At 40.8% G+C, this 25,171-nt stretch overlaps 1 protein-coding gene, 1 long non-coding RNA gene and 1 other non-coding gene across 3 annotated transcripts in view; all 3 read right to left on the bottom strand.

Annotated features, from left to right (window-relative positions):
- entpd6 (ectonucleoside triphosphate diphosphohydrolase 6) overlaps positions 1-5,995 on the bottom strand; it is a 16,384-nt gene extending 10,389 nt beyond the window's left edge. Inside the window, exons 1-4 of the mRNA XM_056395125.1 lie at positions 4,710-5,995; positions 2,958-3,237; positions 1,719-1,795; positions 1,316-1,459 (exon numbers count right to left, since the gene is read on the bottom strand). Of these exons, the coding sequence (XP_056251100.1) occupies positions 1,316-1,459; positions 1,719-1,795; positions 2,958-3,216 (480 nt within the window). The 5' untranslated portion in view covers positions 3,217-3,237; positions 4,710-5,995. The remainder of the gene's footprint in view (positions 1-1,315; positions 1,460-1,718; positions 1,796-2,957; positions 3,238-4,709) is intronic.
- An 8,123-nt stretch (positions 5,996-14,118) lies between these two features.
- On the bottom strand, positions 14,119-14,191 carry trnat-ugu (transfer RNA threonine (anticodon UGU)). The gene has a single exon. It is a non-coding gene; the product is annotated as a tRNA-Thr (tRNA).
- A 7,943-nt stretch (positions 14,192-22,134) lies between these two features.
- Positions 22,135-23,732, bottom strand: LOC130180909 (uncharacterized). Its single transcript, XR_008829491.1, has 4 exons — positions 23,332-23,732; positions 22,933-23,247; positions 22,561-22,699; positions 22,135-22,364 (listed from the first exon to the last, which is right to left on the bottom strand). It is a non-coding gene; the product is annotated as an uncharacterized LOC130180909 (long non-coding RNA).
- Positions 23,733-25,171: the final 1,439 nt, after the last annotated feature.

Raw genomic sequence — 25,171 nt, 5'->3', positions numbered from 1 at the left:
GGAGTCACTGGAGTTGCTGGTGTTACTGGTGTTACCACTGTTTCCAGACTTCATTTGTTATCATGCAATAATTATTAATGAAGAAATTAATCAGTATAAACTCATTGTAGTGTAATTCAAACTGTCCTCTCTCTGTTTCCCTTTAACACATTAGCTGCATTACGTCTCTCTGTTACTGTGGTATAATATTCTACTATAATCATATATTGATATTATATTTTAATAAAAACTAATGCGCCCCCCCCCCCCCATGTAATCAGCTCTGTGTTTGGCTGATCCAGGACCAGTCTGATAATAAGAGCAAAGCCTCAGATTAAATCACATTTTGGCTGACCGCTCTGCTCCTGTTATTACTGATTACTTAAAAGCTTTAATAGACTTTTTCTTTTTTGGCTCCGACGTCCTGATGATGATGATGATGAAGAGGAGGAGGAGGAGGAGCTGTGTGGGGATGTGAGGTTATTAGCTGAAGTAATTCATTTGGATAATGTGGAGGAGATGAATGTGATGCTGCAGAGAGAGGGTGTCAGGAGGCTATTGATCTGACCTGGTGATCAGGTGATTGATTACCTGATCAGATTCTTTACATCTTTAATGTCTGTAGGTTTGATGTTGTCACATGTTACAGTGGACTGAGGTTATTGAAGTTGTTTGTCTGTTTTCTAATTACTTATGTACTTTTTTTTAAGATATCTTTTAATTTAATTTTTTATTTTATTATATAATTTTATTTTTATTCTTATTTTTTATTTTTTTATTTTATTTAATATCTTATTTAAAATGTATTTTTATTTACTTTTTGAATTGATTTGATTGAGTCCGACAGTATTCTCAAAAATAAATAAATCTGTTGAGATTAAATAATAAATAATAAAATAAAATTCAAGCTAACATGAAACACTGGCATCCAAAATTAATCAAATGAATAAATTTTAATAAATAAATAAAATCAAACATGATTCAATCCAACATCCAGCAGTGGCATGCAAAAAATAAATCAATATTAATCATTTAAAAAAATAAAAATGGGGCACTGACGTAAATAAATAAATGAATAATTAAAAAATGAAAGAATTCAATCCAATACTGACATGCAAAAAATTATATGTTAAAATTTTAATGAAAACAAAATAAAAAAATGAGAAGTTATAAAAGCATCAAACCCAATCAAGATAATTATGTAACCACACTTTCATTATGTTACACAGGAAAAAGAGTGTGTGTGTGTGTGTGTGTGTGTGTGTGTGTGTGTGTGTGTGCGCGTGTGTGTGCATGTGCGTGTGTGTGTGTGTGTGTGTGTGTGTGTGTGTCTCACCTTGTCCAGCAGGTGGTTGGCCTTCTCTCCAGGCAGCAGACGGAGGCCGGCCGTTGCCTTCAGGACCACAGGGGTGATGTTCCAGATGGGGGGGGGGATGCTCGACTTCGCAACCTCCAACAGCTCCACGATCCCTGACGCACACTGTGGGGGGGGGGGGGGGGGGGGGGGGGGGGGGGGGGGTGAAAGGAAACAAACTGTGACACAGAAATGGATCAAAATAAAAGCGTAAACTGAGAAGCTGGCTGTAGTAGTAGGACCCTGTAGTTAAATCCAGCTATATGAATATTTGTTTATTCAACATTTTAAATCTCCACCAAAGCCTCCATTAGATTTTGAACAGGGTCAGATAGTCCTCCTTTAGCCGATGTTGTGACCATAAATAAATATACACGGTGTGCACCTTGTCAGGATCGTCGGCATACGCAGACAGGCCAGGTTTGATGGCCCTGAACGTCTCGTGGGCCAGTTGAGGAGCTTCTGCAGGTTCAATAACCACAAACACAAACACACAGTGGATAAAACGATCAGAACGATTGTTTACACATGTTTACATTGATAAAAGAAAGTCCTCAGCCTCGTTTAATTTCACTTTATTTAATTCCTGACGGCCTGATCCTGGACCTGTGCCTACATCTGAGCTGTCATTAAGCTCTTAATGACAATCCCAGTCTGTATAACTAACAGGTGCTACCATTAGTCCGGTTAGCTCTGCTGCTAACAAAGGAGCCAAAACAGCACTCAGCCTGTGTGATTTAGCTTAGCGGCTAAATGCGATAACGAAGGCATTTGGCCGAGCGCTGCAGGAAACTTCCTCTAAGCCTAATAAACCCAAACCCTCTGAAACGCTGTAATGAGTTTGTGTCCGCTCGGACTCTGCCAGCAGCGCCACGACTTACGGCCTGAAAGCTGCTCCTGTCTGCGGGACTCACATCTGGTAATTAATGTTTGAGGCCAACGAGGCTTTAAATACACTGAGTGATTCAGAGAAGTCTGCTTTAAAACATTTAATCTGAACCATCCATATGAATCATATAGAGTCTCAACATATCAAATATTATACCGTCCTCTACTGCATCTCACTGAGACTCACTGCGCTGCTCCACACAGAGCAGGAAGCAAAGACTCCATGAGGACAAAAGAACAAAGAGTCTGATGTGTGATAGAAAATGAATGAATGAATTTTTCAGACAGTGACTCAGAGTTCAGACTCAAATAAAACAGGGAGTGAATTCAGACTCAGCTTTGATTGACAAACTAAACTCACATGATGTATCGATGTCTTAATAACAGAATAAGTCAGACTCTGGACTTAACTCAATCTTCATTAATATTTTATCAATCAAGTTGAATATATTTGTTTTGTGTAAAACATTTTTGAATATTGTCCATGGTGACGTCTTTACTGTTAATGTCTTATTTTGTCTAAAGGAGAAAAAGAAAAACATCAAATGTTCACATGAGCGGCTGGAACCTGAAAGTGTCTGAAATGATTCATTGATTATCAACATAGCTGCTGATTCATTTCAATCCACCAATCAATTATCAACCAACTGTTGCAGCTCTGGACTAAATATGTATGTGGGACAGAGCGCACGCTCATATTCTACTGAACTCCACTGCGTCCTGTCCTCTGCTGTACCTTTCTCCTCTATCTGGAACTTGAAGATGTGGATTCTGGTCCCAGTGCTCCCAGCGTCGAACATGATGCCATACTGGAAGCTCTGTCGGGCAGCGGAGGCCGGCCTGTCGTCTCCGGTCAGGTCGGAGCCGGCCTGGTGGTGGGGAGGTAGTCTGTATGCGTCAGGCTTGGAGACGGCGTAGTGACGCTTCACAAACATCAGGTAGGCGAGCAGGCAGCCCACAAAGAGGAAAACTCCAGCCAGCTTTGGTCTCTTCATCTCGACTCATTCTGTGTGGAGCTACAAGAGATTTTAGAAAATACTTTATTATTCACATTAAACAGGAGACTTATTTCCCCTGTGTGTCGGAGGCAGCAGCTGCTGAATGAACCTGTAAACATATCTTATCAGGAAAAGTACACAGGTAGTAAAACCCGACATCACACATTTTACAATCAGTTTCAGTCTGCTGCTTCATTTCCCCTCAACACAGGGTCCCTGTAAGTTTCAACTAATCATATCCAACGCTTTTAAAGTTGGATGGAGTTTGGTGTGAAATCAGGTTGAATTGCTGTGGTGAAAATTATTGTTAACATTTATATATTCACATTAATTATTGTAATTCTGTCCGAAACCTGTTGCTTGTTGGAGGAACATCAAGAAAATGCAGAAAGTGCAACAGGACACAACTTATGCCAACTGTCCATTAGATATCACAAAATATGGTGATAATACACATGCAAACAATAAACGGTAAAAATATAAATAATATATGGATGTATGTGGATCTTGGTGCTGTTTGTTGCATTTAATATCTTATAAATTGTATTTTACTGCTTTGGTAACATACTTTTTCTAAAACTTTCATGCCAACAAACATTTGAACTGAACTGAAGTTAGTGCTGCTGGGATGACGTATTTCTGTAGCCCAACCCGGAAGTTAGCATCACCCTGGCCCCCTCGCAAAAAGCAGAAACTAAACTCTGTGAGAAACACAAGTTTATTTATTTTACTTACTTACTAATTATGTTCAAGAGAATAATCTTCACTGATTAACATAACTTTTATAATTTCTAAAGCCCAAATACAATCACCAGAATAAAAAAGCTAATGCTAGGCTATAAACGAACTACAACACCGTCGCATGACTTCTACATCATCACTAAGCTTCCAACTTGTAGTTTGATTCAGCTCTGACATATTCAACAAAAGTCTTTTTCCTCTGACAGAGTAAGTGACAGTTTGTACAAACAGAACGAGGCTCTAAAGGTAAACAGGTGCGTAGAAGTGATGACGTTTAACGTCCCCGACAACCTCTGAAGTCTCACTTAGACACTTGATAGCAACCGGCCTTTTTTAACAGACGTAAAAGTTTAAATAAATCTGGCCTGGAGTATTTACTGATGTGTTTTATGTTGTAGAATAAAAAGTGAAAATATCTTGAGCTTGTGTTAAACATCGACCTGATTCAAATATCGAACCAAAACAACACGTCGACTTCAGGACGAGGGAACCGGAGGAGCTAAAATGCTAAAACTTATTCCTGTGATTTACGACTCATTCCTGCAGCAGTATATGAGGAATAGTATTACATTAGCTGTCTGTTTAAAGAACATTTTATGCTATCAGTTAGCTGAAACCTGACACTGGCAGCAACCTGTTAGCCGATTAGCATGAAGGTTTTAAACTAGCAGCAGGCTAACAGAGTCCCGCCGGTCAAACTGCAGTTTGTTTCTGTTACAGGACAAACAGTAAAACATGTGTTTACCCACCGAGCAGAAACCGTCAGCAGCTGCTCCGTTAATTCAACACTTCGTTCACTTTTCTCCTCATTCTACTCTCCGATCTTTACTGTTCACTCGCTTTACTGTCAACAACACGGCGCTGACTGATGACGACACAAGGTTAACGTGGCCGAAACTACGAGGCAGAGCAACTGGTTCCAGAGGAGAAAAACAAGCTGGGTTTCCTCATCGAAACTGTACATCGGATCGGACGCCCCAGGGAAGACAGGAGCCCACGCCCGGTGATTATTCAGTTCACCATGTGCACCTTCAACAGAGGATGAGGAGAGCGTCAGTGAGCGTCACTGTGCGTCACTGTGCGTCACTGTGAGGAAGGACAAGAGTCTGCGACTTGCTGAGGACTTGACATACTCGGAGAGACAATGTCGAAAAAAAACTTTGGCCTCTTGTTGACAAAGCAAAGCAAAGAAGAGAAGAAAACTACAGCTGAGGTGATCATCGACGGTAGAAGAATTACTGCAGAGTCTGTCTAAAGAGACTCACAGCAACACTTAACTCTGATCACACCGTACATCCCTCTCTATGAGGATGGAATAATGACATCACGTGTCCAAGTTCATTATTTGAGGTGTGTTAATAAGATGTTAAACTTCTGGTCAAATAGGGTTTACATCTCTGACTTGGTGCTTAAGATTCTAAGAGGTTCTATTACTTTATATTCCTTAAGGAACCCATATTAAGCCAGAGTTTATTCAAGGCTTGTACTTGTTACAGTTCTTAAGACATCGTGCTCTCTTTTCTCTCTTTTCTCTCTTTTCTCTCTAAAAGATACTGAGAGATATATATTGTGTAAAACGAAATATGTCAAAATTCACTGTAAAAGTGTCATCACTTGTTTTGATCACGAAAACAAGAAAATTTAATTTATAGTTAACTTATTGATTCTATTTGGCAAGTTTCATATCCACAAATGCAGATTTGCAAAAACTTCCCCAAATTTTTTCAGATTTTCAACTGAATTTTTAGAGAATATTAAAACAGTACAGCTGTTAAAATCAGCTAAATGTAACAAAACTGTCAAAATATATGAAGAACTATTCAAAGAGAAATAAACCCTTTTCCCCTTGTCATTTAATTTGTTGTTTGTTTTACTCATTGATTTTGTGTATGATTCAGAATTTTGCAATATACTTGTTCTGTATATCCTCACATTATTTTTATATAGTGTATTGTTTATTACCTATTGATACTGTATCAGCCCAGACTGAGATACTGAGCACCTGTCTGTTTATTCTACTCATTGTTGTTCAATAAAGTTTTGTGAAAAAAAGGCTTTATTTTAGTAAAGAAACAGTTTTACTGTTTGATATGGAAATAAAAAAAACATGAAATAAAACTTTTTCTCCTTAAGTTATGAAATTAATAAATGTATTTATATATAAAAAATGCTAATGCTTAATGTTTAGTTATGAGAAGGAGTTTAACAAACATTCATGTTCATGTTCACAACCAAACACAGATTATACAGTTGGACTGTAAATCATTTTTTTAAAGGTTAAATGATTTTTATTATCTAGTGTTTCTGATGTGTGGAACTGTCCATGACTGTGAGTGTCAGATATTTACATTTATCTCTCATTTATTAAACCGTTTTTAACCCTCACACACTGTTCACGTCAAATTTGACCCGTTTTTGACATTTTGAAATTTGATGACTTTTCCTAAAGTGACCCAAAATACCAAAAAATTCAAATATTTTTATATTTTGTACTTTTGTTCAGGTGCTACACATTGAGGCTGTTCAGGTCGAATCTGAGCCGTATCTATGGAAGTGGACTGTAGATCCACAGATATTAGATCTGTGGGTCAGATGAAGGAACATGGAGGTTTTAGGGGATCTTGAAACTGTGAAACTGTACATGCCCTGTCTGAGTTCAAGGGGGACCTCGACACTGTCACCACAACCTTCTGTGTTCCCGCCACATCTCTAACCCTACACAGACACCAGATCTGCCCCTGCAATGCCTCTCTGCTCCCACACATTAATGAAGGATTAATCCTCCATGTCTTAGTGTCAGAGACGCTGTTGATACTTTCTATGATCTGTGGTTCTAGATTCACTACTGAGTCCTACTATAATGTGGAGGCAGAAACATGAAGAGCATGTGAGGGTTAATCAGCTCCAGCCAGTTTATTTTTGATTACTTCTTTCATAATAATAATAATAATAATAATATTATTAATAACAATAATAATAATAATAATAATAATAATAATAATAATAATAATAATAATAATAATAATGGTCTTCCTGCTCTCCAGAGGATGAACCTTCATTCAACATGTTCAGCTCCTCCACTGAATTTAAATAGCTGAAAAACCTTTGTGGCTGTAATGACACCTGTATCCTGTAGGGGGCGCAACAGAACTCCAGACTGACTCATTGATAAAGTGCAGAATCATTTTCCCTCCTCTGTGTCTGTCAGGAGCAGGTGGCGTGAAGCCTCATTAACCTGCAGCAGCCAATCAGACGCTGAGAGGAGAGTGAGGGTCTGTGGGGAATCTGGTGGGAGTGTGCCTCCTCGTTCAACACCATATGGTGTGTGTGTGTGTGTGTGTGTGTGTGTGTGTGTGTGTGTGTGTGTGTGTGTGTGTGTGTGTGTGTGTGTGGAGGCCTTTCTCTGTTATCATTGATCAACAGGATGGAAGGAGGAGGAGGACAAACTGTTGCATTAACAATCCCTCAGTGAACCATGGAAGAAGAAGAAGAAGAAGAAGAAGAAGAACAACAACAACAACAATAATAATAATAATAATAATAATAAACTTTATTTGCGTCTTTGTTCAGCGAGCTGCAGCTCATAGTGTTTTATTTACAACTAAAATAGTCTAATAAAAATCTAATTAATAATAAAAATAATAAAAATGAAATAAAAAAATAAACAATTTAAGAAGCTGCAGACAAACTAAATGAAATACAATGAAGCGCACATCAAAAACTCAACTAACTGATATTATATATATTTAAATGTATATTATATGTATAAATATTTGTTATATATTTATTATATATGTAAATATGTGTATATATGGGAGAGTTCCTGACACTGACGTGTCGTCCACTCTTCAGTGGGTCTGTTGTCTGAGGTCATCAGGCCGCGACACCCTGCAGCTCCTGTGACTGTGACCTTTGACCTCTCCCTCCGCACCACAGCTCACTTTAACTGATCAGACTGATGTTCTACATGTTTCTGTAGGAACGGCTTCTTTCCTGTGGGCGGGAGTTTTCATGTTTACAGGCCTGAATGAACCGTCATTTAGTTTCTTATGTTTTTATTAAATTGCAGTAAATAAATATAAATCTTAAACTTTTTTTTATTGGCTTTATACCAAGGTTAGGGTTAATTAATTATAATAATTACATTCTCTATAAACATCTTCAGAGAAAAGAAAAACAAAAGGATTAATATGAATCTATAGATCAAACAAGTGATTTGGTTTAAATGTGAAAAGATTCAAAGAAAATACTAAATTTTCTGCCATAAAACACATAAATGTTTCTTTGCTTTGTTTATTTCCGTCCTCAGAGGACAAAGACCAAACACCTGTGAGACTTTTAAAATGATCTGCTTTAATGATAAATATACATAAACATACATGTGTATATTACATGTGTATATTACATATGTATATTACATATGTATATTACATATGTATATTACATGTGTATATTACATGTGTATATTACATATGTATATTACATGTGTATATTACATGTGTATATTACATATGTATATTACATGTGTATATTACATGTGTATATTACATGTGTATATTACATGTGTATATTACATGTGTATATTACATGTGTATATTACATGTGTATATTACATGTGTATATTACATGTGTATATTACATGTGTATGACCATGTACAGGTCATTTCCATAACCCCCCCTCCACCATGTCTGTCCACCACACCTCCACCCTCCTCCTCCTCCTCTTCTTGCTGAGCCTTCATCATCACTCTGCTCCATATATGTAATTTAATCTATAAGCCTCTAATAGCTTTTTATCAGTTAATGGGTCGGGGCCCGTTAATGGTTCTGTAATCTTTCTGCTGCCTTTTTATTTTCATCACTCTGATGGTCAGAACAACAAAGCAGAGCTGAGTGGATCCTAATCGTCCTGCAGATTTACATACAAATGTCATTTAGAGACAATTACGTCAGTTTGAGACGATAATCCAACTAAGTTGTTAATCGACACACAAAGACAGAAACACAGAGAACAATATTCCTTTAGGACAAGATGGACAGAATATAGAAATGCTATATTAAACACTGTAACCTATAGATCTGTAGGTAGATCCATCATCCTTCTTTTTCCCTCCAGGTGAAGAGCATGAAACATCATGTGTCAGAGACACAGTCTGATCGTAGTGATGAAACTTTATCAAGTTTTACTTTATTCATCTGACGACAACAACAACAGAACAGTTTTATATTAAAGTAAAAAGGAGATTAAAACACAAACAGGTTTAACAGACAGCTGACAACAACAACAACAACAACAACAACAACAACAACAACAACACGTGACATCAGAGTGAAACCAGGAAGAAAACACAGAATAACTGTGAACGGAGAGAGAGAAGACATTTTTAATGTTTTTAACATTTTAACGCTGAATAAAAAATTGGGCTGTTTCTGGAATTTAAATCATGTTTATGGAAGAAAAATCACAAAGTGAAATCAGGTCAAAAGTGTTTGTTTCATGTCTCTTTACTTTTGTCTCTTTGCAGAAACATGTGAAACAATATTCCTTTATAACCTGTTCTATGATTATGAATTTAGTGATGCTCATTATTATTTGTACATTTGGAAACACCTGAGTGTGTGTGTGAGTGTGTGTGTGTGAGTGTGAGTGTGTGTGTGAGTGTGTGTGTGTGTGTGTGTGTGTGTGTGAGTGTGTGTGTGTGTGTGTGTGAGTGTGTGTGTGTGTGTGAGTGTGTGTGTGTGTGAGTGTGTGTGTGTGTGTGTGAGTGTGTGTGTGTGTGTGTGTGTGTGTGTGTGTGTGAGTGTGTGTGTGTGTGAGTGTGTGTGTGTGTGTGAGTGTGTGTGTGTGAGTGTGTGTGTGTGTGTGAGTGTGTGTGTGTGAGTGTGTGTGTGTGTGTGAGTGTGTGTGATAAATGTCTGCAGGATATAAAGGTTGAGCAGGAGCTGGTTCTGCTCTATCTGGGTCATGTGATCCCATCAGGAGGATTATTAGGGAATAATTTGAAGGATTTGTGGGATATAATTCAGTATGTTTGGATCATAATTGATAGAAGATTCCACTTTCATCTTGTAAGACGAGGCTTCAGTCTGGATTAGAGGACGCAGCGGGGACATCTGGACTGAGCTGCCTTATTTTCTGAGTCTTATTAGGCTGCATCTTATCAGCTGTGGTTCTCCTGTCCAATCTGCTGCAGCGAGGACACTCTGTCCACACTGTCCACACTGTCCACTCTGTCCACACTGTCCACTCTGTCCACACTGTCCACACTGTCCACACTGTCCACTCTGTCCACTCTGTCCACACTGTCCACTCTGTCCACACTGTCCACACTGTCCACACTGTAAACACTGTCCACTCTGTCCACACTGTCCACACTGTCCACACTGTCCACACTGTCCACACTGTCCACTCTGTCCACTCTGTCCACACTGTCCACTCTGTCCACTCTGTCCACACTGTCCACACTGTCCACACTGTCCACTCTGTCCACACTGTCCACTCTGTCCACTCTGTCCACTCTGTCCACACTGTCCACTCTGTCCACACTGTCCACTCTGTCCACTCTGTCCACACTGTCCACTCTGTCCACACTGTCCACACTGTCCACTCTGTCCACACTGTCCACTCTGTCCACTCTGTCCACACTGTCCACTCTGTCCACTCTGTCCACACTGTCCACTCTGTCCACTCTGTCCACTCTGTCACGGAGGTCTCTGCAGGGAACCTTCATGATGCAGCGAGGACACACTCTTCATGTGCTCACACACTCACTCTGTCACGTGTCTGACCCGACGTGTTCTGTGAACGGCTTATTATATAAATACATCAAGTCAAAATTATAATACAACTTCATAATCAGGATAGAACAGGTCCACATGCGTCTGACATGTCGATGTTATAAGATAAAGAAAATTAAATAGTGATTATTTAATATTTAATATCAACGAACTAGTTTCAGCTACGAACAAATCATCAGCGTCAGAACAGCTGACTCATCATATATGAAGTTTTATATCGGTCATGAAATGACAAGCTGACACTGGAGATGACAGGGAGCTAGCAGCTAGCTAGCATCAGTTAGCTAACCTGTAGTAAGATAATAAAAACACTTAAGACTTAAAATGTAGAAAGAAAGAAAGAAAGAAAGAAAGAAAGAAAGAAAGAAGGAAGAAGGTGAAGAACGACGATAAAGATCAAAGAGGAAAACAAAGACAGAAAAATACAGGAGTGAAAAATATTAAACCTCGTTTCTGAAATGTGCTGCTGGGGAGAGTGACGTTCTCTCTCCTCCAGGAAACAGGAAGTGGCGGAGCGCGGCGGCGCCTCACTTCCTCAGATCAACAGAAGAAATCTTCTGCTCCTGCTGAGTAATTGGGATCATGATGACATTTTATAAAACCATCAGCGCTTGGACAAAACCAATAAAGCAGAGTGAACACAGCGTCTCCGGCCTCCAATCCGCCGCCGCTGGTCTATTTTTGGAGGGAAAAAAAGGAAAAGAAATGATGATTAATGTTATTGGATTATTTACATTGCCCTCAACATGATTGAGCTGCAGAAATGAAATTAAAATGTGTGTTGAATGGGATTTTCCAGGAAAGTCCTGTAAAAACCACGACGGTAATAAGGAATGACTAATTCTCCCAAAGTCGATTAAACAGCGTCTCATCCAGCGGGAAAATACAGCAGAGCGGAGAACAAATAAGATCGGGATTAGACAACTGTGGCTACGTTAAGAGGCAGATTAAAGCCTTTTATCTATTATTTTCATTATTCTTCAGCGTGTTCTTGTTCTGGAGGATTAACTCTGATGATTCGTCCAGAAAACAAGCCATTAACCACAGAAGGATCCGATCTGAGCGAACAACCTGCAGAAACACTGAAGCAGCTTTTCATCACGCTTGACTTTCAGTCCGAGATTCATCGAGAGAAATAAAGAGACCGGCTCATTGTTTCTCTTTATTCTGATGCCAAACAGCAAAAGAACAAAAGAATAAAACGTAAAAATGTGATTATATTTTCTTTTTTTCATTTAATAAATCTGAGAATAAATCAAAGGAACATGACATCATCAGTCTGTCCAGGTGAGTAAACTCTCATGTCACAGTCTCTGTTCACCTGCAGCAGCAAATGATAGAAACATGAAGTGACAGATTTTCATTCGGTCCGATCCAGTTCTGAGTCTCAGCTGCTGCAGTGACGTGAGGATCCGGGACCAGGAGCCCCTCAGAGACCCGGTCCGGTCCAGACCAGGACACACCTGAAGGAGAGACGTCCGACATCTGGAGTGGAGAATCTTTCCACACAAAGTCGGATCGGAACCGCAGACAGAACCCTGACCCTGAGCGTTCGTGTGTGTGTGAGGGGAGATCCAGGTGTGTGTGAGTGGGTAGTTCATGATGTGTGTGTGAGGGGAGATCCAGGTGTGTGTGAGTGGGTAGTTCATGATGTGTGTGTGAGGGGAGATCCAGGTGTGTGTGAGTGAGTAGTTCATGATGTGTGTGTGAGGGGAGATCCAGGTGTGTGTGAGTGGGTAGTTCATGATGTGTGTGTGAGGGGAGATCCAGGTGTGTGTGCTCAGGTGCGGAGGTGGAGCCCATGTTCTCTGTCAGTATCAGTGTGTCTGACCTCACAGGAGGATTAGCTGTTTGGACTTCTTTCATTTTTCAATCTATTTTAAACAAAGCTTTCAGATTAGCCGTCAGAGTCAGAGTGCATCAAATAAAGAAAATTGCATTAAATTATCCCATTAATATTATTATATTTGCTCCGTTCCAACATTATATAATGAAACAAAGTGGTTTTACTCACTCATCCCCTCAGGCCTCGTCCAGAGGAGCTGCTCCTGAAAATGGGATTGTTATAATGCATCTGCAGCCAAATGAAAAACTGCAGCGAGGACGAGGACGAGGACGAGGACGAGGACGAGGACGAGGACTTTAGCCTCCAGAGACCGAGACGTCCCTCAGTCCACACACACAGACAGAGGACACACACACACAGACACACACACACACACACACACAGAGGACACACACACACACAGAGGACACACACACACAGACAGAGGACACACACACACACACAGAGGACACACACGCACAGACAGAGGACACACACACACAGACAGAGGACACACACACACAGACAGAGGACACACACACACAGACAGAGGACACACACACACACACAGAGGACACACACACACACACAGAGGACACACACACACACAGACAGAGGACACACACACACACACAGAGGACACACACACACACACACACAAAGGACACACACACACACACAGAGGACACACACACACACAGACAGAGGACACACACACACACACACAGACAGAGGACACACACACACACACAGAGGACACACACACACAGACAGAGGACACACACACACACACAGACAGAGGACACACACACACACACACACAAAGGACACACACACACACACAGAGGACACACACACACACAGACAGAGGACACACACACACACACACAGACAGAGGACACACACACACACACACACACAGAGGACACACACACACACACACACACACAGACAGGTCCAGGTTCCTGGCGTGGACCTGGATCTGAGACCTGATCAGTTTCAGTTCATCGTCAGTGAAAACGCAGCGAGTTGTTGGAAGCGCTGTGACGTGTTAATGCACATGTTGCGTGAGGTTAGCATCTGTCCAGATGTTGACAACTGCAGTTTCAACAATAGTGTAGCACTAAGCCCCCATTCACACACTAATGGATCCTATAGAGACAGATTTAATGTGTAAACACACACACACACACACACGCACACGCACATGCACTTGTTATTTCTTTTAGATGTTCTTGGTCTCAGAGGACGAGCCCTAAAGAATAAATCAACTGAGAAAGTTTTTAAGTTTTTAATGACACTAAACTAGCAGATCATCAGACTTCCCAGCATGCATTGTGAGAGTTAAAGCATGAAGAAACACGGGGTCATGATAAATACGGGTCCTAAAGAATCAAATATTACTCATGTGACGCCTGTTGGATTTTCACATTAAAAGCCCTTTCACTTGCCATATCTTGTCTGCATGTTTCTGAGAGTTCACACAAACATCTTACTTACTACAAATAATGTTTCTGCCAGATTCACTGAGCATCAGGCACCGCTGGGATTTGAACCCAGGATCCCCTGTTTACAAGACAGGTGCTTTAACCACTAAGCCACAGCGCCGCAGCACCTTGAATAAAAATCACCATAAATGCAGCTCTGCTTGTCTTTGTTGATTTTCTTGTGTTGGGCTGTTAATGTTGCACCTGGTCCAGGTTTCTGTCAGACCACGAAGAGCTGATGTGTGAGCAGAGCTGCAGTCGTGTGTGAGGGAGCGTCTCTTTGTGACTGACGTCCAGTTAAAATAAGTTTTTAAAGTCCAGCTCAGTGGACGATGAATCTGCAGGAAAGCAAATCCTCCGACTTTAATCACTTTGCTGCAGAGACACAAACGTGTGTCAGAGATGATGTTTGAACATAGATTGATTGTGAAGTTAGATTACGTTGTTAGATTACATATTGTTAGATTACATGTTGTTAGATTACATATTGTCTTACAGCCTCCTGACCTTTAATACCAGCACAGTGAAATGTTAAACCCTCAGTCAATCTGCTGCTGACGATTGAAGTGGCTGCAAAGCTGATTTAACACAAACTTAATCAAATCAAAGATAAACTTTCACATCATTTTATATCATGTAGAGGTCAAAGGTCAGGAAAGTCAAAGGATTCTGACCAAAAAAAAAATAGATGGGACACCATTTTTACCTTCAGCAACAGGAAGTGACTCACCTCAATTTACCAGAATAAAATCACTGTAAGCAGCATGAATTATACAATGACAATCAGGGGGTCAAGTGTTATAGTCCTGACAGCATCCTGCTTCTCTGTCAAATAAATGTAGTGAAGTAGAAAGTAAAATGTTTCCCTCTGAAAATTGCAAGTATAGATTAGAATAAAATAGAAATAAGTTATGTACAAATACCTCAAAACAAACCAGGCGTCTGATATAGAAGCTAATATCAAAAAGTTAACAGACAAACTAAACCACCACAGACACACAGAGACTGTTAACAGGAAAATCTCTACAACAACTGATGCTCCACTGTCCAGAGTTTATAACATTAAATCATATATAACGTTGGTGATGAAATGTCAAGCTAACACTGGAGATGAAAGGGAGCTATCAGCTAGCTAGCATTAGTTAACTAGACTGTAACTTAAGGCTAAAGGTGGAGACCAGCTAACATCAGTTAGCTAAACTGTAACTTAAGGCTAAAGGTGGAGACCAGCTAACATCAGTTAGCTAAACTGTAACTTAAGGCTAAAGGTGGAGACCAGCTAACATCAGTTAGCTAGACTGTAACTTAAGGCTAAAGGTGGAGACCAGCTAACATCAGTTAGCTAAACTGTAACTTAAGGCTAAAGGTGGAGACCAGCTAACATCAGTTAGCTAGACTGTAACTTAAGGCTAAAGGTGGAGACCAGCTAACATCAGTTAGCTAAACTGTAACTTAAGGCTAAAGGTGGAGACCAGCTAACATCAGTTAGCTAGACTGTAACTTAAGGCTAAAGTTGGAGACCAGCTAACATCAGTTAGCTAGACTGTAACTTAAGGCTAAAGGTGGAGACCAGCTAACATCAGTTAGCTAAACTGTAACTTAAGGCTAAAGGTGGAGACCAGCTAACATCAGTTAGCTAAACTGTAACTTAAGGCTAAAGTTAGAGACCAGCTAACATCAGTTAGCTAAACTGTAACTTAAGGCTAAAGGTGGAGACCAGCTAACATCAGTTAGCTAGACTGTAACTTAAGGCTAAAGTTAGAGACCAGCTAACATCAGTTAGCTAAACTGTAACTTAAGGCTAAAGGTGGAGACCAGCTAACATCAGTTAGCTAGACTGTAACTTAAGGCTAAAGGTGGAGACCAGCTAACATCAGTTAGCTAGACTGTAACTTAAGGCTAAAGGTGGAGACCAGCTAACATCAGTTAGCTAAACCGTAACTTAAGGCTAAGGTTAGAGACCAGCTAACATCAGTTAGCTAGACTGTAACTTAAGGCTAAAGGTGGAGACCAGCTAACATCAGTTAGCTAAACTGTAACTTAAGGCTAAAGGTGGAGACCAGCTAACATCAGTTAGCTAAACTGTAACTTAAGGCTAAAGTTAGAGACCAGCTAACATCAGTTAGCTTCTTCTTAGTAAATATGAGTTCGGACTTCCAGACTTCAGGACCAGGTTCTGGTCTGTGAAGTGAACCACTCACAGAAACTCTGCTCCGCCTCTTCTTCCCCTCAGCGCCTTAATTTCCTGATAACCTGTTAATTTTATTGTTTTTCACTCACATTACATGATTACTGCAATGACCCGGCGACTCAAATCACTTAATGCATTATTATTGAGGCCAGGCGCTCGCTGGGCTCCTTTAGCCAAATGACTGTTGATATTTGCTTTTAATTTAAGCAATCCACTACAAGACTCATTAACATGCTGGTAGATTAACTGCTTCCAAGCTGAGGTTATCCGCCTCTTAATGCCCTTTCCATGGAGATAATCCCTGCTAACTTGGATTGGAGGCTACAATGAGATAAGCAGCGAATATGAAGAGATGAAGGAGAACCTGTCTGATCTGATCGCAGCGCTCCAACAATGATTGTTTTTCTCTTTCTGCTGCAATTTGCTTAATTTGGGTGTTATTGACAGGGAGTATGTCACGGACCCTGAAGGCAGCACTGATCCTGTACACACACACACACACACACACACACACACACACACACACACACTCACACACACACGGATCATTGATTACTTCAGCAACACTGTCACTTCTAGGAAACACTGAAGCAGCCTCTTCATTCTCCTCACTGCTTCTATGACCAGGAACATGTTCTAGTCACTGTGTCTTTCTCCTGTATTGTTCTGTCTCTTTGTGGTTGTTTGTCTCTTTGTGGTTGTTTGTCTCTTTGTGGTTGTTTGTCTCTTTGTGGTCACGTTTGTCAGGCTGCAGTAAAATGTTGCACCTACAGTGTCGAAGGCAGATTAGGAGAGAGAAGGATTAAAGAGAGAGACTCGAGGAAACAGAGTCCTGCTGGATGTGATGATGATGATGGTGATGATGATGGTGACGGTGATGGTGACGGTGATGAGGGTGATGATGGTGATGATGGTGATGGTGATGGTGTTGATGATGGTGATGATGATGGTGATGGTGATGATGAAGAGGAGGAAGAAACACCTTTCTCACACACTTAATGTTGGTCTTACTTCCAACTGTATCCTCAGGTGGAACAATGAGACTCTGTTACTGCACTTTTAACAGGAGACTCGGCCCTTTGTCGGCCCTTTGTCGGCCCTTTGTCGGCCCTTTGTCGGCCCTTTGTCGGCCCTTTGTTGGTTTGCTGCTCCATCCAGACTAACACAACACAAAATAAAACACAACCCCAGGGTTTTCAAAATAAAACAGGCCCAGCAGCATTTCCAAAAGTCTGAGTTTTAGTTGCTCGATAACTCTGGAGCCTTAAACAGTGTTTTACATGATAAACTGACTTGAATGAGTTTCAGCAGGTTGAACAGGAAGCAGCTTCAGGACGTCCTGCTCCTGTTTCCTGGTTTATGTGGTTAAACGTGTTTAAAGCTAATGTTCCTGAATGTTGTTGTGTGTCAACAGCTGCTGGTTTTATAGATGAGAGGCCGATCATCAGAAAGAAAGCGTCCACAGGGGCCACATGCGGGGGCCTCACTCGTCTTTACAGTGAGATTAAACAACAACAGTGTAAAGACTGGACAGACACTGACCTCTGACCTTTACTCTGCAGTGTGATCCTTCATGTTGAAACTCTTCAGTCCATCAGGAGGTGAAACCTCTTTGTCTTTAATTATCTTGTTCTCTCCTCCAATCTGTTCTTAGCCTCGTTTGTGTTAATCCTCACACACACACACACACACACACACACACACACACACACACACACACACACACACACACACACACACACACACACACACACACACACACACACGTACCACCTGCTGGTAGAAGTGTGTGGTGAGCTCATTAGTCTCTCAGACACTTTATTAAAGTAAAAGTAATGAAACCACAGAGTAAAAATACTGTCTGACTAGTAGAAATACTGCATTCAAGTATTACTTCAGTAAATGATTGAAGTATTATCAGGAAAATGTGCTGAACGTCCTGGTTGTATGTGGAATCAGTAGGTTATTATCACTGATGCTTTTAAACTGTATGAGATCATTTCTGATGAATCACAGTCGGAGCCTGAAGTCAAACCTCAAATCTTCACAATGTTTGTTTTGTCCAAACCTCAAAATGATTAAAAATGAATTTAAATTATGAAATTGAAAGAAAAAGCAGCAGATCGTCATCTGGAAGCATGAAATATTATTTTTACATTAGAAAGGAGGAATAACACCAAACATTAAGGAGCTGATTCTAAGTATTGCTAATGCTACATAGCTAACGTTAGCATTAGCAGCTGTTTACTGACTAGTCTCACAAAGAGCTTCAGTCGTTGTGTTTACAAGACAAGAGGTTATAACTCGTCCTCTGAGGACAGGCCGGCGTTACAGTGACTCGGTATGTACGCTAACTTCAGCTAGCTGGTTAGCATGCTAACTTCAGGAGTAGTAAAGACATGATAGAGACAAGAGTTAACACTGGTGTTTGTTTCCACCTCTGGTGACAGATGTTGGTGAGTAAAGGAATGAAGTTTGACGTCTCTTTAGACTGGTGAGTAAACAGCTGCTAATGCTAACGCTAGCTATGTAGCTATAGCTAAACTTACAAACAGCTGCTTTAACCACTGCAGTGATGAATGATCTGAAACAGTGTGAGGCGCCACAAACTCGTTGCTTCAAAATGGTGTCAGGTTTCTCTGGGCGGCAGCTGAAGGTCAGGATTAGGGTCAGAGAGAGGGAAAAGGGGGAGGGGGTGAGGGTGAAGGTGGGGGGGGTTCAGGGTCGGGGGTTAAAGGTTGAAGGTGTCAGCTCGGGAAAGTGTCTTCATCTGCCACCACTGACTGTGGCTGTGGATGTGATGAGAAAGTAGAACACAGGTTTTTATTTTTGCTTTTTAATTCTTCTGCAGGTGAAGATAAAGACACACACACACACACACACACACACACACACACACACACACACACACACACACACACACACACACCCAACTGACTGGGCTCAGGTTTAAAGGACACCTGCAGGAAGTCTCTAATTAAATACATAAAGACATAAACAAACAGTGTGTGACATGTAACTGTGCATTTGGGTCGAGCCTGTAAATTAGCATAATGCATCTAGCTTATTGAGCAAGTGGCACGTGTTGGCATCATGTGGCGGCGGTGGCGTGACGCCTGAACGCCTGAACGCCCGGTGGCGGCCGGCTAAAGAAACGGACCAGACACACTCAGTCTCCGTACAGTATTAAATTTGTTAATCATTAGCCATTAGTGCTAATGGCAGCAGGCAGACTGTAGCTTTCTCTGGATGCTGTTGTTTGTCTGGCTTGGCCTCATGCACTTTAAAGGCTGAGATTACAAAATGTAAATGAGGGTGGGGGGGCGGGGGGGGCACAGACCTCATATAAGAGTATATGGTCCAGACTTCCAGACACAGACTCCAGTCTAATTTAAAAACTTTAATCCCGACCCAGGAGTTGTTTACATCACTGAATTAGGTTAATCTATCTGGGACATTTGCATAAATGTGCATTTATGAATAATTAGTGGGCCACAGAGGGCTGTAGGTGGAGACCTGGGAGGGGGGGGCGGGGGCAGGGGGGTGTGGACGCGTGGCCAGACTATTGTTGCCGTTGACGGCGGTAAACAATAGAGCAGCGAAAACAATGAACAACAAAAACCCCGGGGAGCTGCAGCGTCTGCCGGCTGAATTACTGCTATCGCTTACAGACGGACACCAGCAGCAGGTCGTTAATTTAATTACAGCTGCTGCTTTAATTGGTCTCATTAACAGAGGGAACGGGCCGTTTAACCTCCACACTGAGACTGTTTAAACTAATCTTTAAGGGCCAGAACTGACTGGTCACCACTAACTGAAGTTCCCCTAAAAAGGAATCAAGGTTTTAGCCTCATTTACATAAAATAAACAGGAAGTAAAACAGGAAGTAAAACATCAACGCTGGTCCTTTAAACTGGCTCAGCTGCTGCAGTCAGAGGTTTCTGAGTCATGTACTGAAGAACGTGTCAGTGTAGTTTTTTATACTTTATTTAGATTTATCAATTAATGTAGAAAAGATCATTCATCTATAAATCTATAAAAACATCCTGTAAAATGAAGAAAACATCAAGGTCCACTTACTACATTTCTCTGCACCTTTCAGCTGCTGTTGCTGATGAAGACCAGAGATGTTGTTGAAAGTGAAACTGTCAGATTTACAGATTATAAAGACGAACAGGATTTACGTCAGAAAATCAACTTTGACACTTATGACACAAGTTATAATAATAAATTTAATTAGTTAAAAAGTCATAGAAATCCAGATGAAACAACAATGAAATTAAATAAAATCTGACACTGAAGTAAAATAGAGAGAATAAATAAAAACCCAAAAATAAATAATAAGGATAAGATGAAAATGAAAACAATGAAACATAAGATAAGATCGGTTTTAACATCTTCATCTTCTTATTGTTTAAAATAATTATTGTTTCTTTAAATAAATGAAACATTGAAACATGAAACAGACCGACTGTACTGACGGTCAGTGAACGCACCACCTGCTGCTGCTTCAAACGTCTCTTATTCTCTGAGGATTCTTCAGGGGCTGAACCAGGTCCCGGGGGAGACCCGCCCCCTCTTTTCACCCAGGATCCATGAATGTGTGAGTCCGACTCATCCACGCCAAAATAATCAATGAACCCATCAGGTTTTCAGAAGGCGGGAAAAGCAGCAGGTCAAAGGTTTAATGTGAAGAGTTCAGGACAGAAAGAAGCTGTTTCATTAAACTGATGAGGATCCTGTTCACACCTGATCCAGATGTTTGTGGACTGATCCAGATGTTTGTGGACTGATCCAGACCCAGTCATGAAAACCACTTTCACCACTGAGCAGTTGTACTGTTTCCTCCAGGGCCTTGAAAGGCGCCTATTAATAAAATGTAGGCCCGTTATTATTATTATTATTGTTATTATTATTATTAATAATCAATAAATCAACTGATCATTGATCATTGATTTGATCATTTGGTTTCTGGGGGGTCAACAGGGGCGCAAAGACAAATGTTTGGCCCCTGAGGAGATGAGTCCAGAGAGAAGGACCTGTCACCTGAGCTGAGGGCCTCTGACATCACCGGATGAAGATGATGATGAAGATGATGATGAAGATGGTGGCTGAGCCTCAGACCTGACCTCCGATTGGTGGCGATTACCGTCATCGGACACGTGATGCCGCAGCAGTAAATTAATTACAGCAGGCAGAAATAAAATGATGAAGACCAGGAGGATGAAGATGAAGATCAGAGCGAGGATCAAAAGCTCAGAGGAGACGAAGAATAAAAGACCTTAATCTGCAGATTATTCAAACCCTCATAATCAATCAATCTCCTCCTTCATATAATGGTAATCCACATTGTTTTAAAATGAACATAAGTTTCTGTGGTGAACACACACACACACACACACACACACACACAGTTTAATCCAGCACCTTCTTTTCAGCTTACACGAGTCGAACTGATGTTCTGATTTTATGAAAATGTTCATAATCTGTAAAAACTGAGGCTGCGTCATTGTTTTATTACAACTGCAGACAAAAGCTGTGTGTGTGTGTGTGTGTGTGTGTGTTGCCATTTTCTTGGATTCAAACAGCTTCATGTAAATAAAAGTATAAATAAAGACCGAGGCTGAAGTGAAGAGAGTTCAACTGAGCGACAATAAACAAGATTTTTCACCAAGATCTGAAATTTATTGAAATCATAATTTTTAAAAACCCCAAACACATGATCTGGTGTCACAGATGGTGGATCTGAAACAGGAAATATCAGGATGATAAACTTCTACAGATCTCAATCTCATATGTTATCTTGTGTGAAGAAACTGGTGTGACATCATGTCAGCACAAGTGGCAGATGGTAAATATGAAGAAACACTCAGTACAATTTAATCACAGGTTTATTTATTAAACACCTTTTCAATGACAACAATGAAGTTGTGAATAAAACTAATGAACATGAGCTGTACTACACTGACACCTGCTTCACCATCTGAACTGTCAGTGTTCAGTTCTCACTAAAGAGTGTGTGAGGTGAACACATCCGTCTATTCATATATTGTTTTCTCAGCCGATGTCCATCCATCCACTGAACCACAGCACATGACGTGAGCTGCAAGAATAACAGAAAGCACATTACACATGAATCCTCACATACAGTAACAGCATTGTGCCCAATGGAAACTATTTACAACATTTTACCAGGGAAACAGTCAGTGTCCAGTCTTTGCACTGCGCCATCCTGACTGCAGTTTAACAATATCATTAAAAGAAAAAAGAACTGTGCAGTAAAATAATGATTCAGTTACCGTCTTTGTCATCTTTGAATATATAAACTTGTTGGGCCGCAGCCTCTGTCCTCGACCTCCTCAGCAGCAAACAGCAGAGACTCGGTCCGAGAACATAGTGCAGCATTAAGAAGCTAAAGACACAGATTTCCCTCAGGAGCTGGTGGAGACCAAACACAGAGCTAAAAGAGAGGGAACACTGGACTGACATCATCATGAGACATCAGCTGACACCAACACCACTCCAACTGCAGCACATCAAATATAATAATTATAAATAATGATGTCAATGAAAAGTTATAAATGAAGATAGAAGAAGTTGTCCTGTCTTCTCTTCATCTGTTCCCTCCACTCCTCCACAGTCTTTCCACCAACAGTCACAGTGAGACTCACCTGCGATGTGAGTGAGGTCAGTGTCAATCCTTCTGGGTTGGACACACTTGCTGCAGATGTATGACGTTGGCAGCCGGAGGGTTTTTCCTCCAGGCAGCCGCCCCCCCCCTTCAATTCAAAGAGCTGGATGTTGGTCTGAGCCATGAACCTGGGGCCGGCCAGCACCGCCTCTCTGATGCCACATGATCCTTGAGACTGAATGACCAGCGAGTCCTCGCGGTCCCTCTGGACCACATGGCCACCGGGTGAAGACGCAGAGCCGGTTGCAAACGGCCTCCACCAGGCGGCTAACCCGAGTTCAGTCCAAGAAGACAGCTGAGAGATAATCAGAGAGCAGTGTGTGTTAATATAGATCTGATATTGATTAGAGGAAACAGTGATATCTGAAGTGAATCTCACCTCCTGAGACTCTCCTTCCCAGGACAGGAGGTGCTCTCCCCCGTCGCTGCCTCTCCTGGTCTCTGGGAGGGAGGAAACTCGTTAAGTTGAACCTCACCACTGATCATTTGTTCAGTTTTGATTCACACTGTCTGAACAAATACAAATCTCTTTGCCACAAGCACTATTTGTTTTCACATGCAAAAACTTGAATTTCTCATTCAGATTTATTTTACAGGTTTACAAAGTTTGATTTAAAACTACAAACATTGGAATTATTGTGAACATCACTTTACAAGCTGAAAATCATTTTGACCCTAATTTGAGCCTGGATACATATAGCTACAGCCAACAACTGTTTTGTTTTTAAAAACATCTGCTCACTAATACACATCTCTCAGCATAAAGCAGGCTATGTTAAACTTTACCTGGTAGTTTACTATTTGTAGATCTTTGGTCGGTGAAGTGCTAAACACTTGTTACGGCGTAGTTCCTCATTACTCCATCACAATAAGTTCCTTAACAACCAATCACACACAGCAAGTTTCCAAACAAGTATTTTAATTGTAATATTCAAGCCAAATATTAATATTCACATCCACGTTGTTTTCTGATGCAGTCGATATGACGACAACTAAAATGTAATGAAGAGAATATCATTTTACCTCATCTTAAACGTTAGACTATGATCTGTGTGGAAATGCAATTACACAAAATACAAACTGCTTTTAACAGAAATGGACAATGCATGTGTGCATGTGAGGGGAAAGAAAAAATAAAATTGTGTTTGGCGACAAGATTTGTATTTTTCAAGAAGAATATGAATCAAAACAAATGCTCAGTGGTGAGGTTAAACAATGACATGGAGGGAAGAAATGCTTTTGTGGATGTCTGTGCAGACACGGACCAAAACTGTAAAACTCAGCACGCAACGCTCTCAGTGTGGGAACTTTTGTACGCAGCGTTTTACAGTTCTCCTCTGTATCAGGACACAGATGTTGACAAAACCATTTCTTCCTTTTACATGTTTTTGTTTAACCTCAACACTGATCATTTGTTCATGATTTACATTCAGACTTTAACAAATACAAATCTCTTCTACACATGCAGAATTTTTCCACATGCAGAAACTTGAAGGGAGGGATGATGACATCATCACAAAGCCTGACTCAGGAAATAAGGTTTATTGCCAGATAGGTTTTCACTTACAAGATATTTGGCTTGGTGTAGTATCCAATTAACGTATTCATAGGAAATCAAAATAAAGTACTGCAACACTCAAATATAAATAAACATAGATTCATAGAAAAAAAAAAAAAAATAAAAACGATACTACACCACTATGTACAAAAGTGTTTTAGAATGACAAAACTCCTGTTGGGCAAGATGTACAAAAGATATTGATTAGGGGATGTGCAAAAGATCACAGTACAGACAATATCTGTCATGTGCAGGATCATACCTCCAGGTGCTGATGTCATGTGCAGGGATCATACCTCCAGGTGCTGATGTCGTGTGCAGGATCATACCTCCAGGTGTTGATGTCATGTGCAGGATCATACCTCCAGGTGCTGATGTCATGTGCAGGATCATACCTCCAGGTGCTGATGTCATGTGCAGGATCATACCTCCAGGTGCTGATGTCATGTGCAGGATCATACCTCCAGGTGTTGATGTCATGTGCAGGATCATACCTCCAGGTGCTGATGTCGTGTGCAGGATCATACCTCCAGGTGTTGATGTCATGTGCAGGATCACACCTCCAGGTGCTGATGTCATGTGCAGGATCATACCTCCAGGTGCTGATGTCGTGTGCAGGATCATACCTCCAGGTGCTGATGTCATGTGCAGGATCATACCT

The sequence above is a fragment of the Seriola aureovittata genome, chromosome 14 (assembly GCF_021018895.1).
Source record: "Seriola aureovittata isolate HTS-2021-v1 ecotype China chromosome 14, ASM2101889v1, whole genome shotgun sequence".
Classification (NCBI taxonomy): Eukaryota; Metazoa; Chordata; class Actinopteri; order Carangiformes; family Carangidae; genus Seriola; species Seriola aureovittata.
The sequence above is the reverse complement of the archived record's forward strand: the minus strand, read 5'-3'. Positions and strand labels throughout refer to the sequence as shown.